Below are 16,679 nucleotides of genomic sequence, written 5' to 3'. Positions count from 1 at the left end.
AATGAGATAAAATAATGTGAAATAGGAAGTAAAGGACTAAAGGTGTAGGGAAAGTGGGAAGGGTGGGGGGAAGGTAATAAGGGAAAAGAAAAAAATATGAGAAATTGAAAAAAATGGAAATAAAGTGTCTGTAAATGGGGAGGGGAGGAGGGAGTAAAGGGAGGGCGGGGACAAGGGGAAAAAATGAGAATCAAGACTTGTCACGTGAAGGTACAGGATCCCAATAATGAATGTAACTGTATAGTATACCTAGATTGTACCAATAAACTCAATAAAAAGAAAAAATAAGAAAAACTTTTCAGAGACATCTCTTAATGGTATCTAGATACTGCATTTTGTAAAACAAGCTCAAATTAAACCAATTCATCTTAGACCCTCTAACTTTGAAAATTATGTTTGTGTAAAGGAAATAATATAGTAGAAAAATTTAGAAGAAAGCAGAATGTTAGTTCAAAATTTGAGCTTTTAAAAAAAAATTTGAGCTTTCAAACATCAAGTTTTTTTTTTTTTTAATTAAATTTTTGGTTGGAGGATTTGGGTCTGGTTTATTCAGTGTTTCCATTTGTATGTGTGTATGTTGTATGGCTATGCAGATATGTGCCCACAGGCTCTGTCAGTAGTTATAGTTGAATGTGTGTGTGTGTGTGTGTGTGTGTGTGTGTGTGTGTGTTCTAAGTTTCTATTCTGAACATCCTTGTTTAAAAAAAAGATTTGTCCATATACATTCTGCTTGGAAGATAGTCACTGGAGATTTTTTTCAGGCTTCTAATATAATTATTTTTTTCTTGATAATAACACACTGAGATGGTATGGATAAATGAAATGTATAGACTCTGAATTTTATTTCAGTTATAAAAAGCAGTATCATCACCCACTTAATATTTATAAGGTCTAAAAACATGCAGGAAATTAAAAAAGCACGAGTTAATTTCCAGTATTTGTTCATTTCTTTCCATCCTTTGCCTGAGGTATGGCAAGCAGTATAGTGTTCTCGATACCTTTAAATGGAACTTGCCTTCCCCCAAAGGCACCACTGCCCTTGCAGTAGTTCTCGCTAATGAAGATACCTCATCATCCATGCATTTCCTTCATGGTAGAAACACTAGTCATTCTCTTACCCTTGCCTATACATATGGATACCATTTGCTACAGGTTTTATTTTATACTTAGCTTTGTTTTTGAATTTCCTACCTCCTCTCTCTATCTGCACTGTAACTCCATTAGTTCAAATTTCTTTGTTTCTCCTTGGTCTGTTAAAACTATTAACCTGCCCCTCTCACTGTTTGCCTTCCAATTGTTAGAACAACTCTCATTTTATAACAGTTTAATATCTTTCTGATAACAATTTAGCTTCAGATTGTCTGTGGAATAAAGTTCAAGCTTCTTGGCATATTATGAGGCTCTCTACGATGTGAAGCAATCCTGCCTTTTCTTTCTTGGTATTTTATTCTTAAAGATATACATGATAATTTCAACTATTAAAACATTCAGAGAATGAATAATGTTTTTGTTTTGCATGTTTTTTCCATGTTTATGTAGATATTTCTCATCTGCACAATGAGAATAATGAGACTATCTGTCTCATAGTTGTATAAGTCTATCTTGTGGTTGGATAAATGAGTTAATACATATAAAGGATTTAGAATATTGAGTCACACACACATTCTCTTGTTTGACTTTTTTCCTTTAACATATGTTGGTTAACTTTAAAGGTCAGTGTAAATAGATCAAAGTTATATTGTAATAGTTATATAATATTCCATAGTGTTGATCAATGTTAATTATGTTTTCCCTTTTAGATGAGCATTTATGAGCATTTCTTTTATACTATTAAAATTCTATAGGGCTGGGGATTTAGCTCAGTGGCACCATGCCTGCCTTGAAGGTCATGAGTTTGATCCCCAGTACCCCCCAAAAAATAAATAAATAAAAGAAAAAGGAAAAATTCTATAGTAAACATTTTGGTTTGTGTGGTCTTCATATTAGTACTTTTATTTAATATGAATCATTTCCAAAAAGTGCGTCAAACAGTATTTGTATTTGAAATGTTATTAGATTATGCCATGTTACTTTTTAGGAAAGTAGTTGCAATTAAACCAGCAGCCTATAAAAATGGCATCTTTTTTACATCTTTGCCTCTCTTGTATGTCATCAGTGAATTTTTAAAAACTTTGTATTCATCTGTATGTAAAATTAGACCAACATTGTTTAATTTTGTACTTTTTTAGCCACAAGTGAGGTTGAGTATATTTTCAAATGTTAATTAGCCTTTACATTTATTGGTCTGTGAATTGCTTCTTAATAGCCTCTGGCTATTTTTCTTTTCTTTTTCTTTTTTAACTTTAAAGGATAGTAGTAGCTGTGTGTCAGATAGATTGAGTCAGTGTATAAAACTTTTTAGAAGTTTGGATCATTTCTTCCTTTCTGGGAGCCCTGGCTCCTGTGTTGGTAGGCTCCCTCCCTTGCAAAAGTGTTGACATAAGCTGAAAAAACTGATCAGCAGGAGTCCACACCACTACAAGAAGTAGGATCTTGAAACAGAGAAAGTAACTTTTCCTAGATAGGGAAAAAGATGAATGCCAAGATCTGCAGGAAATTTCTGTAAGCTAACCAATAACAACAGAGAAAGACTATGTTAAGGAGCACAGGGTTTTAAAATAATTCCATAATTTTTAGTATTGTTAAGTTACACTGTGGTAAATATTCTTATAACTAAATACGTATTTTTTCAAACTATTAATTACTTCCTCCTTTTTGAAATTTCTAAAGCTTGTTTTCTCTTTTGTTATCCTCTTTTCTGATTCTTGATTTCTACTCATCTTTTTCATTTTCTTTCTTCTGCTTATTTAGAGATTAATTATTTTTCTGTTTTCTTGAAGTGGAAGCTGAGGTCATCAATTGAGACTTTTGATTTAATATTGTTATTTTCATTCTATAAATTTTCCTTTAGGTATGCTTTAGCTACATATGAAAAGTTTTGATACATTTCCTTTCAGTTCAAAATTTGCCATTTTTCCTTTTTGTTATCTTTGACTTTTGGATTAACTTTGTTACCAATATAGGGGTTTTCCAAATACCTTCTATTGCTGATTTATAATTTAACTCCCCTGGAGTTAGAGAACATATTTATATGATGTGAATAATTATAGTAGACACATTGAGACTTGTTTTATGTTCCAAATATGCTATATTTGGAAAATTTTCTAACTTTACTTGCCAAGAATGTGTGTTCTGCTATTGCTGGGTAGAGTATGCTGCAAATTGCAGTCAGGTTAAGTTGGTTGATAGTATTATGCTGGGTAGAGTATGCTGCAAATTGCAGTCAGGTTAAGTTGGTTGATAGTATTATTTAAGCCTTATATATACCCTTACTGATTTTTTTGTTTGCTTATCAATTATTGAAAAAATGTTTTAAATTTTTAAACATTGGTGGATAAGTATAGTTCCCTTTGAAGTTGTGTCAATTTTTACTTCATATACACAGACATATATATATATCTAAAACTTGGGTACTTGCGCTTATGAGGCAGGCTGCCAAACCACTGAGCTAAATGCCCCTTACTTCATGTATTTTGAAGTTCTTTTGTTATATGCAGAAATATTTAGGATTGTTATTTCCCCTAACAAATTGTCCTATTTATAATTATGAAGTGGCCTTTTATATTCTATGAACATATTTGCTCTGAAATGTATGCTAACAAAATTAGCTCTGCTTTTTCTTTTCTCTCCTTCTCTCCCTTTCCTGGTGATTAAAGCCAGGGCCTTCCTCTTGGAAGGCAAAGGCTCTGAGCTACATTCCAGCCTAGTCATTCAGCTTTCTTTTGACCAGTGTTAGCATGTTTCTCCTATCTTTTTACATTTTAATAAGGGATACTAATATTGTGTTCTAGTACTTTTTAAATGAGCTTTGTAGATACTGATTCATTTGATCCTGACAGCAACACTCTCAGGTAGCACTATTATTATCATCTCCATTTTGCAGATGAGGACTTTCATTTCTGAGATCTGTGATATTTCATCCATGGCTATGCCCAGTGAAAAGTTTTGAACTGAGGTAGTCTGACTTGAGAACCATACTTTTACTTACTATATATAGTTTTTTTCATAGTCTTCTTGAAATTATACTTGTAAGTATGCACGATACTTAAGCTTCACTGTGGCCAAATCATAAATTATTTTCTTTCCATCCATCTTTCATTGTCCTCTTACCAGCAAATTCGCTGCTGTTTTCCCATTTTGTATGTTAGTATTTTTCTTTTCTTTTCAAACATGTAAGCCTGAAGTCCAAGTCATTTTAGATGGCACCTTTCTTTTTCCCACCTTCCTCCACTTGATCATGGTAGTTTTTTGCTTTTTTTTTTTTTTTTCATTAATCTTTTTTTTTTTTTTTCTTAATCTTTTTTTTTTTTTTTCTTAATCTTTTTTTTTTTTTTTGGTACTGGGGATTGAACTCAGGTCCTTGCACTTGCAAGGCAGGCCACTGAACCACTGAGCTAAATCTCCGGCTTTTTTTCATTAACTCTTGAATTAGTGAGTCTACTCATTTTTTTTCTTTTAATGAGTTTATTGGTACATTTTAGGTATACAGTACAATTACGTTCATTATTGGGATCTTGTACCTTTACATGACAGGTCTTGGTTCTCATTTTTTCCCCTTGTTCGTGTGAGTCTACTCCTTTTTATCGCCTCCCTCTGGTTTAAATTTGTCATGATCTCTCAGTAGGAATAATTTTATTCTCTTCTCAGAGATAGCTTGTGTGCTCACTGGTACATTAATTATCTTAGTACTTTTAAATTATTAGTTCATGTGTATCTTACCATTAAAATGTTCTTATAAAGAAGGAACTTGAGTTATGATTTTGTGCTCTCAGTTCTTGTCCTAAGATGTGACCTGAAATTAATGTACAATAAATATTTTGTGAATATGAGTTCGTTTATCATTAGATATTATTTTTAGTATCATCTTGAACATGAGATCAAATCATTTTTTGTGTGCTTTTAGAAAAGTGTCACTCATTGCTTTATTTTTCCAAAAGCTTAAAGTAATTTTTTAAATTGTAGTAATCAAGGATTAAATTAACTCTTAGACAGTTACATGTTATCTCTAGAATATACTGTATAGTAAAAACAATAACTGCAAATTGTTAGTACCTTCTTATGACTTAATAGTAGTCTGACTCTTTAATTTTATTTTCAAGTATGAAAAATTGATTACACTTTCTTGGTTGCAGTATAACAGCAATTAGAGTTTATATATTTTCTATAATGCAACAGTGTGTTATAACTTACATAATTCACTGCCATTTCAGAAAGAGTGTTGAAAAGGAGGAGTCAGGTGTTATAAATCTTTTTTCTTTGGTAAGAATATAGTATCTGAATGTTAATATTTAATTAATAACAAAGTAATAGGGATCTGAATGTGGATGCACGGCAGTGGGTACAATCCCCTCATTTTCAAGGACAGTTCCAATTCCTATTAATTTTTCTGCACCAAATAAAGTTGTTTTGAGGATGAATGAAAGATGGCAGTCATTTCCTACATGACTAAAATTTTCACAATGCCACATGCTGCTGGCTATGGGACTATCAGGCTTCTTTTTGTTTTCCAAAGCACGATTCTGCTTAACTGTTAACTCTGTGATTGTGCTTTATTTGCAGCATCTGGCGAGGCCCCAATGTGAACTGCACAGACAGTTCGGGTTACACTGCTTTACACCATGCAGCCTTAAATGGACATAAGTAAGTGCCGCTTATTTGGACTGGAATCCTTGGGCATTTAGTTATATGTGATGGCGTTGATTACATCTGAGGACACCTTTCTCACGCTGCATGAGTTTACCGATAATAACAATAACAGTGACTGTAGAGCACACTTGTAATCCCAGGCACTCAGGAGGCTAAGGTAGGAGATTGGGAGAGATGGGGAGAGGGAATCTGGTATCTTAAATTGCTGTTTGAATAACTAATAACATTTTTGGTCCAATTAGTTCTTTCTTGGATAAAGATATTAACTAGTTAAATTTACTTTCATTCATTATAATCTAGAAGTATATGAGAGTGAATTCAATATGTAATGAAGCTTTAGTCAGAAAATTAAATGTAATTTTTGATCATATGGAGCATATCTGCAACTTTATTCCTTTTCAATAAGAGAAGTAAAAAGATTTAAGAAAACCTGAACTCAAAAAAGCAGTACTGAATTTTGGAGTTTCATTGGTTTGTTAATTCTGCAGCTATATGAGGATGAAGAGTAAACATTTTTTTTGTGTGTGATTTAGTTACAGAGAAACTTACTTTTGAAGCAGACGTTTGAATATTGATCTTTCCAGTTTAATTTTTTCAGAACATATACTGAACTTCTTGTAAGATATTTCATATTAATCAGAAATATAGTTATATCTCTCTGAAATGAATGAAAACTATGTATTGTAGCAAAAATCAAAGCTTTCAGAATTTCTATTTTCCCCTGCATTTATATGCATTAAGTTCAAGCTGCATAATATTGAAATCATTTAAATTGGATCATTAATTTAATTTGATATTTTGTTTTTCCTTTGGGAAATGGAATTATTTTTCCTCTGATCCCCATCAGCCATATTTACTTTAGAATTTTAGAAATTTTTTTGTATAAATGTGAGCTGGGATTAAACCTATGCTATTGTACATGCTAAGCACATACTTTACTACTTAGCTATGTCACAATTCTAGAGCACTGTAAAATTTCCAAACACTGGATATAAGAAATATTGCTGCTTTATGTTTAAGATACAAGGAATATTTTGCTGCTTGCGATTCTACAGACATTAACGAACAATTCAGTATTTCATGCCAGGTAACCAAGTACAGTGAATATGTTCATTTACTTGGTGATACCACTGAAGAAGACTAAACACTCTACCTAAATAAACATAAAAAGTAATAACACTGAGTTAATATTTTAGTGTTGACTACTCTCCTAATTTAGACATTAAAAAGTACCTGAAGTTTAATTTGTTCCTCATGAGTCTAGATGAAAAAGGCCTATTTAGTTCATATAACATGAATGTATCATAAGAAAGATTAATGACATTATGTTGGTTAATAATTTATTATATTTATGATTAAGTAAAACTGGTAGGTACTTATTTAATTAGAGATAAAACTTTACATTTCAAAAATATATTTCATACTGGAAATCTGATCTCAGCCAGTTCGTTAGATAGTATCACTGAAAAAAGAGGTAGAGCCACTTAAATAAAAATTTTTTAAAAAGTTTAAAATTAAAACCAAGCAAATCTAATAAAAGAAGTTATTTTAATTAAAATTTAAATAAAATTAATAATATTTAGTTAGGATCTTTGTGCTTACCAAAGACAATTTCATAAATATTATTTTTTAATTTAGATATTATATGGTGATAGTACAATATAATACAAATGATTAGTAGGTCATTTAGTAGGCATTTTCCCCATTTTATCATAAATCTTCTTAAAAAAGAATGCATATATATATATGTGTGTATGTATATATATATATATATATATATATAGATATAGATAGATAGATAGATATTAGAAAATGTCATAAAATTTGAACCAAAGAGCAAACGGATTCTGAATGTTTTGAGAATAATAGGAAATAGAATTGATAATCTCAGTTTTTTCTTATTGCCTTTTGATAAATATATGTGCTGCCAAAGCGAGCACTACCTTTTGATAAGTGTATCAGTCTATTTTAGCCTTGCTGCAAGGAGGGCTGCTAACTTTACAGTGAAAGTTGCTACTTTAATTTACAGTTCTGGGCCAAAGTGTATGACCTGCATCTGTTGATTATCTTTTTGCTGGCAGAGTCCCAGGGCCAGAATAGGGAACAGGTATATGCACTTGTCTCTTCTGATCTCTTTCCTCTTTTTCTTATAAAGCCATCATACTTAATTATACAAGCTGTACCCTGATGATTTTATCTAATCCTACTCACTTCCCAAAGGCCCTAACTGTAAACATCACAGATTGATTGGGTTTCCCCCTTCTTAGTACTTTACAATGGTGGCTAAATTTCAACAAAACCCTTGGCAGACACAAACTGTATCCAAACCATAGCACAAAGAAATGCTTTATAGGAGAAAAAGATTTGGATTTTTTTTAACTTGCGTGGGCATTAAGAAATGAGGTAAAAATCTGTCTCACCATTATCTTCAATTTGAAGAAATCTATTTTATAGTAGAATAAATCCTCCTTTTAAGATTCAGGTAGTTTGACCAGATCTCTGTGACTCTTACTTTGCCTTTTAAATGCTGAAATATTTCAGTTAAGAAAGTTACTGAAATTGTTCAACATTTCAATAGCTTGCCTTGAGAGTAGCATTTGGATTGTATATAATTTTATAGTCATCTCTTTCTCATTTTATTTACCCCATAATCCTTTGAGACAGGTAACAAGCTGTAATTTCTAAATCCTGTATTAGAAATATCTGAAAGGGAGATGTAGGTTATTTGGTTTGCTCCAGGTAACCAAATTAGTAAATAGTAGACTTGGTGGGGCTTCAAGCCAAATCTTCTGCTCTTGTTATTCATAGCTACCGACTGACTCCTCATTATCTCACTGTAGTTACTTACTTATCTCAGAATGAAGGACCCTGTGTAACAACTCTTATGTGGCAGAGATGAGGAGAACCTGGTGAACTGGGTAACCTTCAAGTTTCCTTCTCATTTTCAGGTTCTCTTTTTCAAAGGTGATTTTTTTCTGTATTTTCACCTAAAGGGTTTTATTTTTTACTTAGACAAATACTAATATTTGTTTAGTGTTTTATTATTTATCAAGTGATTTCTGTGATCTCATTTAAGGCCCTTACCAGTCCTGAGTAGTAGGTTTTATTATTACAGTATCTTCTACATAAAAGAAAAAAATGGAACTAAATAATTTCTCCAGGATCACAGTATTAGATAGCTTGTCCAGCTGGAACTCAAATTTAAACCTTCAAATTCAGAACTTAGAAAATAATGCTGATTTTCAAAAAAATACGTTAAGATAAAATTTATTTCTAAATTTCTCAGGAGTCTTATAATCAGAGAGTTTGAGACTCCTTGGAGCTGTCCCCTCCCTTCCGGACTTTCTGAATGTTTCTGTAACACATTCTCTCTTCTTTCATCATGATTTCATACATGTAGCAACCAAGTCCAGTGTTCAGGCCACATCCTGGGTGGTATTTTGTACCATTTACTGTCATTTTATATTGTTATCATGCCTATTTTTCATGTAAGCTGTCAGAGTTCTAACCTTGCTTCTGTTCAGACTTCCTCCAGCTTTACTCATTTGTTACCTGCAGGGTCTGATTTTATGAAAAATTTAACTTTAGATTTTTTTGTTATATTCATTTTCCACATTGGTGATTCATTATATAAGATATATATACATATATATATATGATATAAGATATCTATATCTATCTATATATATATAGCATATAGTATAGTTTTATATATATATGTATTATATGTGTCTTGTTTAGGATTTTATGTAGTGAATTATTAGAATTAACTTCTTAAATACTTCTACATGAAAATATAGCTTTGGATTCTGATTGTTTTATATAAAATCAATATAATATGTACAGAATTAATTCTTTGTGAGATTGCATATTTTATTTCAAGATCTTTACTTTTGAAAACATGCTAGGGATTGAATACTGAATCCTATAGATAGGGAATATAGATTATGTGTTGAAATTGCATTAATTGTGGAACTCGTCTCCTAAATGGATTTTCTTTCAGAAATCATTTCTTGGCCTAGCAGAGAAAGGGGAACACATAGTTACGGATAACACACACTCAAAGTGTATTGGGTACCATGGCTGAAAAGTTATTAAACTTTTATTTTTTAACCCTGAGACAGTAGTATGTGTAGCTTTTCAGGATTCCTTCTCTACTTGGCTGCCCTTCTCTTTTAAATGCATCTTAAAGAGCTTATTTCAATTCTCTGTAGGAATGATACATAGAATCTCTAATGTCCCTTGGTATTAATGCCATTTTTGTAAACAGGGAGTATCTTTTTAACTTCTGCTTTTCTTTCAGGCTAAATTTCAGATATAGGCTATCTGGAATTACTTCTTTTTAAAGTGTCCTTTTTATTTATTTTAATGAAATGAGATATGCTTTCCATAAATGAACTCTGCTATGTAGTTTCATTGGGGCCAGGATGTAGCCAAGTGTAGAACAACTGCCTGGTGCAAAGCACTGGGTTTCATCCCCAGTATTACAAAAAAAGTAGTTTTACTGGTTAGTCAGAAAAGAAAAGAAGAGAGGGAGGGAGGGAGGAGAGAGAGACAGAGAGAGAGAGAGAGAGAGAGAGAGTTTACACGTGAATATAGGTGGTGGTGATTGTTTTTTAGGTAAATAAAATAGCATGTCAAATAGGCATACTCTTAAAACCAATTTTATGATTTAATATCTGGAGCAATTACTTTAAATTACTAGCCATCATTGGTATACTTTGATAATGATCTGTTTAATGAAATCAGTGTTTTTCATCATTTTTTTCCTATTGTGTTCTTTTATTTTTTTTCTTCCTTTTTAGAGAAATAGTTCTCAAACTACTTCAGTATGAGGCATCAACAAATGTAGCAGATAACAAAGGTTATTTCCCTATTCATCTGGCTGCCTGGAAAGGAGATGTGGAAATTGTGAAGATTCTTATTCATCAGGGACCATCATATTCCAGAGTCAATGAACAGGTGCACTTGTCAAATGTTTGTTCATGCTGTAATTTACTCTAGAGTTTTGCAAAGGCAAAGCCATATTGAAAAATTGATTATTTTTATCTTTACCCTGCCAAAAACATTTTTATTGCTGAATTCCTAAAGGCAAAATATGAAAATTTCTTTGGCATTTGGATAGGATGCACAGCATTAAGTTGGGCATTTGTAGAGATATTTTGTTAGTGAGAAGAATCCCACATAACGGAAGTAGCTGTAATATTTTTGCCTGTCTTATATAATCATCCATTTTATAGCTATTGAATATTTAAACATAGAACAGCATTCACATTTATAATGAGATTGAGTGTTCCTTAAAATTTTAAATGCTAAAATGATGATAGTTGTCATTTACATAATGCTTTACCATGTACATAGCACTTTCAAAGTTAAGTACACTTTTTGTGAATCAGAATACAAAAGTGTGGTGTATAGAGTTGCTACTCAAATTAAAAATTTCCTGCACACACACACACACACACACACACACATACACACACAGACAAAGTTGAGCAAAATCCCACACAGCAGTATGAAACTAATAAATCCAAGTATTTGCAAGAACATTAAGTCTGTGTTACACATAGTAGATGCATTTAAAAAGGAATACCATTCTCAGTATTAAAACAGATAAGGATACAGATTCCAGAAATTGAAATATGGTCTCTTAGTACAGTATGATGACAGCATCTTGAGCTCTGCATGCCCCCTACTGTTCCCATTTTGTAAAACTATATTTGAAAACCAGCATGCAGTCCAACAATTAAATTACAACCATAGCATTAAGCTGCAGGTTGGCAGCTGTCCAATATCAATGAAAGTAGGTTACTCTAGGGCAAGCACATCTGTTAAAGTATAATTAGCATATTGTTCAAATGGATATAGACTTTGCAAGTCTTTGACTGAATTGCAGACTAAAGAATAAAAAATAACATTAGTTGTGCACAGCAAAAATAAAAAAAAAATTTCAACCAAATACAACATTGAAAGGACTAACTAGGAAAAACCTTTTATCACAATAAAAATTTATAATTTTATAAAAAATACAGATTTAAAAAAATGAGAATATACTCAATCTTTAAAAATATAACATACATAGCTATCTTTATCATCACATCATCCTAAAAAATTATGAAAATGCTGTCTTATTGCTGAGAAAACTAAGATCATTTATAAGATGAGCCATCTGGTGGTTATTCTTAAAATTGTCTGAATTGTACAAAGCAAACCTAATGTAAAATGGGGAAACAATCCAAAGTTGAATAAGAGAATATTAGTTTTTACAAATGAAATGTTGTTTTAAATGACTTGAAAATAAAGAAAAATATGTACTATCCATACCTATTTGAAAATCATACATAGTTGAAAGTTTAAATGACATAATTGTATTGGTATATTTTTAAGAAACACTTGTTTCTGGTGGCATTGAACAGACCAATAAATTGTAGAAACTTCTTTTTTAAAGAGATTGGAATTCAAAGTTCTGTTTTTACTTTGATTCCTTTGTGTTATGGTTTCTTTTGGCCACAAGTTGAAAATTTCTTGAGATTTTTAATACCATACTTTCAATACTTTTGTGTTTTTTTTGTTGTACATATTCTATAGTGCTGATAGTTTTCCCACTCCATGCTATTTCTTCTAAAGGTCTTTGATGTGGGAATTTTATAAGTAATTGTGCTTTTATATAGCTTTATTTCTTTTTTCCCCTTTTGAATGGTATAGGATTATTCTAGTTAATTATGAACTTTTATGTATATAAGCAATAGGGGAAAGGAATAAATATGGCAATTAACGTTTATTGAGACACAAGAGAAGCCAAGCATTGTTCTAAGTACTTCACCTGCAAAAATGTTATTTAATTAAGTCTTACAATAATCCTCTGAGTCATATTGTTATTCACATTTTTTATAGATGAGAAATCAGGCTCAGTAAAGCCACATAATTTGTTTGAGCGCACCTTTTACTGAGTGACTAAAAGTTAGATTTGAACTCAGGACTCTCTGGCCCCAAGACCTTCACAGCAGTACATTGGTATTGTCGTCTTATGTCCTACCACTGACGATTGTTTACTGTGTGTCAGGCCTTGTCCAAAGCATAGTATCTACAGTATTTTACTGGCCCCTATTTTAGCCCAATGAAGTAGCTATTACTTGTTCTTACTTTATATTTGGGGATAAAGTAACTTGCCCATATCATGGCTACTAAGAAACACAGTATTTGAGCAGTTTCTTTCTGTCCCAATGCCCAATCTTTTAACCAGGAATATACTGTTATAATGTTGAAATTAGGCATCATAATCAGGACTTCATTCTGACTTCTGAAAATTAACTTTGGTTTCTAATATAGTAGTTCCCCCTTACCGAGGGGGATGTGCTGCAAGAGCCCAGTGGATGACCAAAGCACAGCAGTACCAAACCCTGTTTGTACTCTTTCCTCCCATATCCCTGCCGTGTTGCCACATAGTATTGGAGTTTGGGTGCATGCCCTTGTGCCTCCTTAGCATGAGTGTTCTTGTGCTTTGGACTGTTATTAAGTATTACTTGAACACAAGCTCTGGGATTCCACTACAGTTGGTCTGGTAACTGAGATGGCTACTCAGTGATACCAGGTAGGAAATAGAATGTGGATACACACTGGACAAAGTTATGATTCCTGTCCTGGGTGGGATGAAGTGGGTGGTGCAAGATTTCATTGTGCTGCTCTAGAACAGTGCACAGTTCAAAATGTGTAAATTGTTTATTTCTAGAATTTCCATTTAATATTTTGAGACCTTGTTGACTGTAGATAACTGGAAACTGCCGATACAGAAATCATAGATAGCTGGGGATTTAGCTTACTGGTTCTGCCACCTGCCTCGCAAGTTTAAGGTCTTGAATTTGATCCTCAGTACCAAAAAAAAAAAAAAAAAAAAAAAAAAAAAAAAAAAAATGTATCCCCAGAAAAAAAAAAAAAAAAAAAAAAAAAAAAGAAAGAAAGAAAAGGAAAATGGCCAGAATCATAGAAAAGGGGGATTTTGTTTAGCTTTCTTTAAAAATAATTCTGTATTATTTTTAAAGTTTATAAAACATTCCTATAGTTGTCTTTGATATACAAACCAAACATAAGGTTTATAGACAAGGTAATGGAATCAAGATTCATTGTTGCTAGTGAGTGGCATGCTAGCATTTCAACCTAGGTCCCGTTCTGTTCTAATTCTGTTCTGCCACAGAGTTAGTAGTTAGTTTAGAGTGACATAGTTTTGAAAAACAAAGTGGGGCTCTTTCCTGGTCATGGTTTTTATAGTAGTCACAACCTTATCTTTTATTAACTGATTTATTATTTTCTCTCTTCTGATTTTATGTATCTTCTCTGTACACTGATCTTTCCTCTCCTTTTACACCTCCCTTTCTCTCATTTTGCCCTTTAACACTGAAGCAAAACTCAGAGAATCCTTATCTTGAAAATACACTAGCTCTGCTATTTACTGAAACTCGAAGTTGTGATAACTTTTAAAGCAAGGTTTTTTGGTAAAAAGCTTTTGTTAGTCAGTTTTGTCATGTTATCTGGGAGTGTCCTAATTTTTCAGGGAGCACCTCTTTGGTAAAAATGAAGGAATTAAAAATCTTTCAAGAATGTTCTTTGTGACCTACTATTAATGAGTGCTATATCATAGCTTATTTACTTCAAATTAGATGTTTTGCTTTTTTTGACCACTATTGAGTTTGGACACAGTATACAATCTTGGCTTTGTAATGATACTCCAGTTTGGTCTCCAGTGAAGTGACAGTCCCAGTAAGTGTTGGTTGTGAATAAAAATCTGTGAGCATTTTCTCCTGAGTAGGTCTTGAATGATCAAAATAATCTCTCTTGAGATTGAATTGTGCTAATTGGTGTTATTAAAAAAGAAACACTCTCAATTTTGCTCTCATATTTTCCTAGGTTAAGGGCTTTAGAAAAGTAGAGATATTTTTGAAGAATCATTACTTTATAATTGACCTTTCTCTTTTCTCAAAGTGATACTGTAACTTGAAAAATGAGATTCAATCTCTTTCAGACCAAGAAGAAATTTAGTTGTTCAGGAAGCATATTTTTGTATTATATTTTCATGTTATAAAATAATAAGCTTAGTTTTCTTATCAGGCTTGTAAAACTTTGCCAGATTTAAAAAATTAGAGAGTCTAAACCTGTACACAGTGTCTATGTGGAAGTAGATTATAGTAAACATTCAAACCAAATGCAGTGACTCCCCACAAATGATGGAAGAAATAATATCCTCAGCAGGATTCCAGTTTTCAAGATCTTCCTTTTTAGCAGTGACTCCACAAATGATGGAAGAAATAATATCCTCAGCAGGATTCCAGTTTTCAAGATCTTCCTTTTTCTTTAAGTGTCTTTAAGAAGTAGGTTTTTCTTCCAAATTTGACTCAAATGCTGTTTTTTTAATACATACCCAAAACAAAGGTAGTAAGCCTTTCCTGGCATGTTTTTTATTTCTCCCTCACTTCCCTTCTTTTTAGGTTTTCAGACCTCTACTCTGGACTCTCAACTTCCTTGTTTACATTCTTCTATCATCCAGAGTAAGCCTGAATTACTGCCTGGAACATTAAGATTTGTTCTGAGTTTGATCCTTCCTTTCCTTTTTTTTTTTTTTTTTTTTTTTTTAAAACAGCTATCTAAACAGATATGTCCTACAAACTCACTTGGTATATTTTGGGCACAATCCTAAGAAATGAGGCTTTTAGATCACTTGTGTCCAGTATTTCTTCTTTTAGAACAAAGCAGCACATGGTAGCATGGCATGGTGGAAAGTGTCTGGGTTTGGGATTTTGACATGTTTAGGTGCCAGTAGATTCCAATTCTCCTGTACACATGTATATAACCTTTTTGAATCTTGGTTTCACCATCTATGAAATGGGGATGTGATAGCAATCTGCAGAGTTGTTGCAGTAGTTAAAGGAGACAAAACATGGAAAGTTTGTAGACACTTAAAATAGGATTAGATAATTGTTATTGTGGAAAGTGGAATGTGTGGTGGCTAAGAGCTCTGATATTGAGTGAGGGCTCTTGGTTCAAATCCTGGTCCTACCACTAAATGGTTGTATAATCCAAGACCCATTATTCAGTTATTCAGTGCCTTTGTTTTCTCATCTGTAAATGGGAATAGTGATAACAGTAGTGTCTGTCTCATAATCAGGAGTAAATGAATTTAACATATGTGAAATGTAACTCTGCCTAATACCTAGTATTAGCTCTGATCTTGGTGACTGCCTTATCTCCAGAATATGCCTTTAGGATCATTCAATTTTTATTGCTAAAATGTTTGGTTTACATTTCCCTTGACTGACCCTTCTACTTCCTGACATATGGAGACCCCATCCTATCTACATCACCTGCCCAAATGGTTTGCAGGGTCAATCTGTGTTGCAACTGGCTACAGTTACTCTTTTAACCTTGCTTAAATTTCTAGGAAAATCTCACTGATTTTCAGAAACATTTCTAAACTGCACAGGTGGCACTTTAATACTTCTTGTCTGTGGTGAGTCTAGGTCTATTTCTCAATTGATAATTACATTTCAAAAATGATACTGGTATATTTTAGGGTCAGAATATTTCTGTTCTCTTTGCAAAAGAAGCAGTGATGTATATTTATGGAAAATGTAAAGAAGCCTAATTTTGGAAACCTTTGTATAAATTTTTCATTATCAAGAATTTACCATCTCAACTGTCTTTGGAAGCCAGACTATAATAAGTGCATTATAATTGTTACTAATCTCCCTCATTAACAAGTGTCATGGAGGCGGGATGCACACTGGAGAGAACACTGGCCATCTGGGCTCAGCAGGCCACTACTGCTCTGGCTGAGTCATTTATCATTCTTGGAAGATGGAATACATGATACAAAAGTTTTCTTTTTTATATTACGGTGAGAAGAACAAAATCTGACTCTTTTGTTTTGGTGCAGTTTTAGTAAT

General features: G+C 32.6%; 1 protein-coding gene across 10 annotated transcripts in view; it reads left to right on the top strand.

Moving 5' to 3' along the window:
- Window positions 1–16,679, top strand: part of Anks1b (ankyrin repeat and sterile alpha motif domain containing 1B) — a 1,036,613-nt gene that overhangs the window by 130,512 nt on the left and 889,422 nt on the right. For all 10 annotated transcript variants that reach the window (XM_010629141.3, XM_033763852.1, XM_010629138.3 and 7 more), the window contains exons 2-3: window positions 5,659–5,739; window positions 10,551–10,707. In XM_010629141.3, the coding sequence (XP_010627443.1) occupies window positions 5,659–5,739; window positions 10,551–10,707 (238 nt within the window). The remainder of the gene's footprint in view (window positions 1–5,658; window positions 5,740–10,550; window positions 10,708–16,679) is intronic.

Source organism: Fukomys damarensis, unplaced genomic scaffold (assembly GCF_012274545.1).
Source record: "Fukomys damarensis isolate Sample0158 unplaced genomic scaffold, DMR_v1.0_HiC HiC_scaffold_15, whole genome shotgun sequence".
Taxonomy (NCBI): Eukaryota; Metazoa; Chordata; class Mammalia; order Rodentia; family Bathyergidae; genus Fukomys; species Fukomys damarensis.
This window is presented reverse-complemented; position numbering and strand designations above follow the sequence as displayed.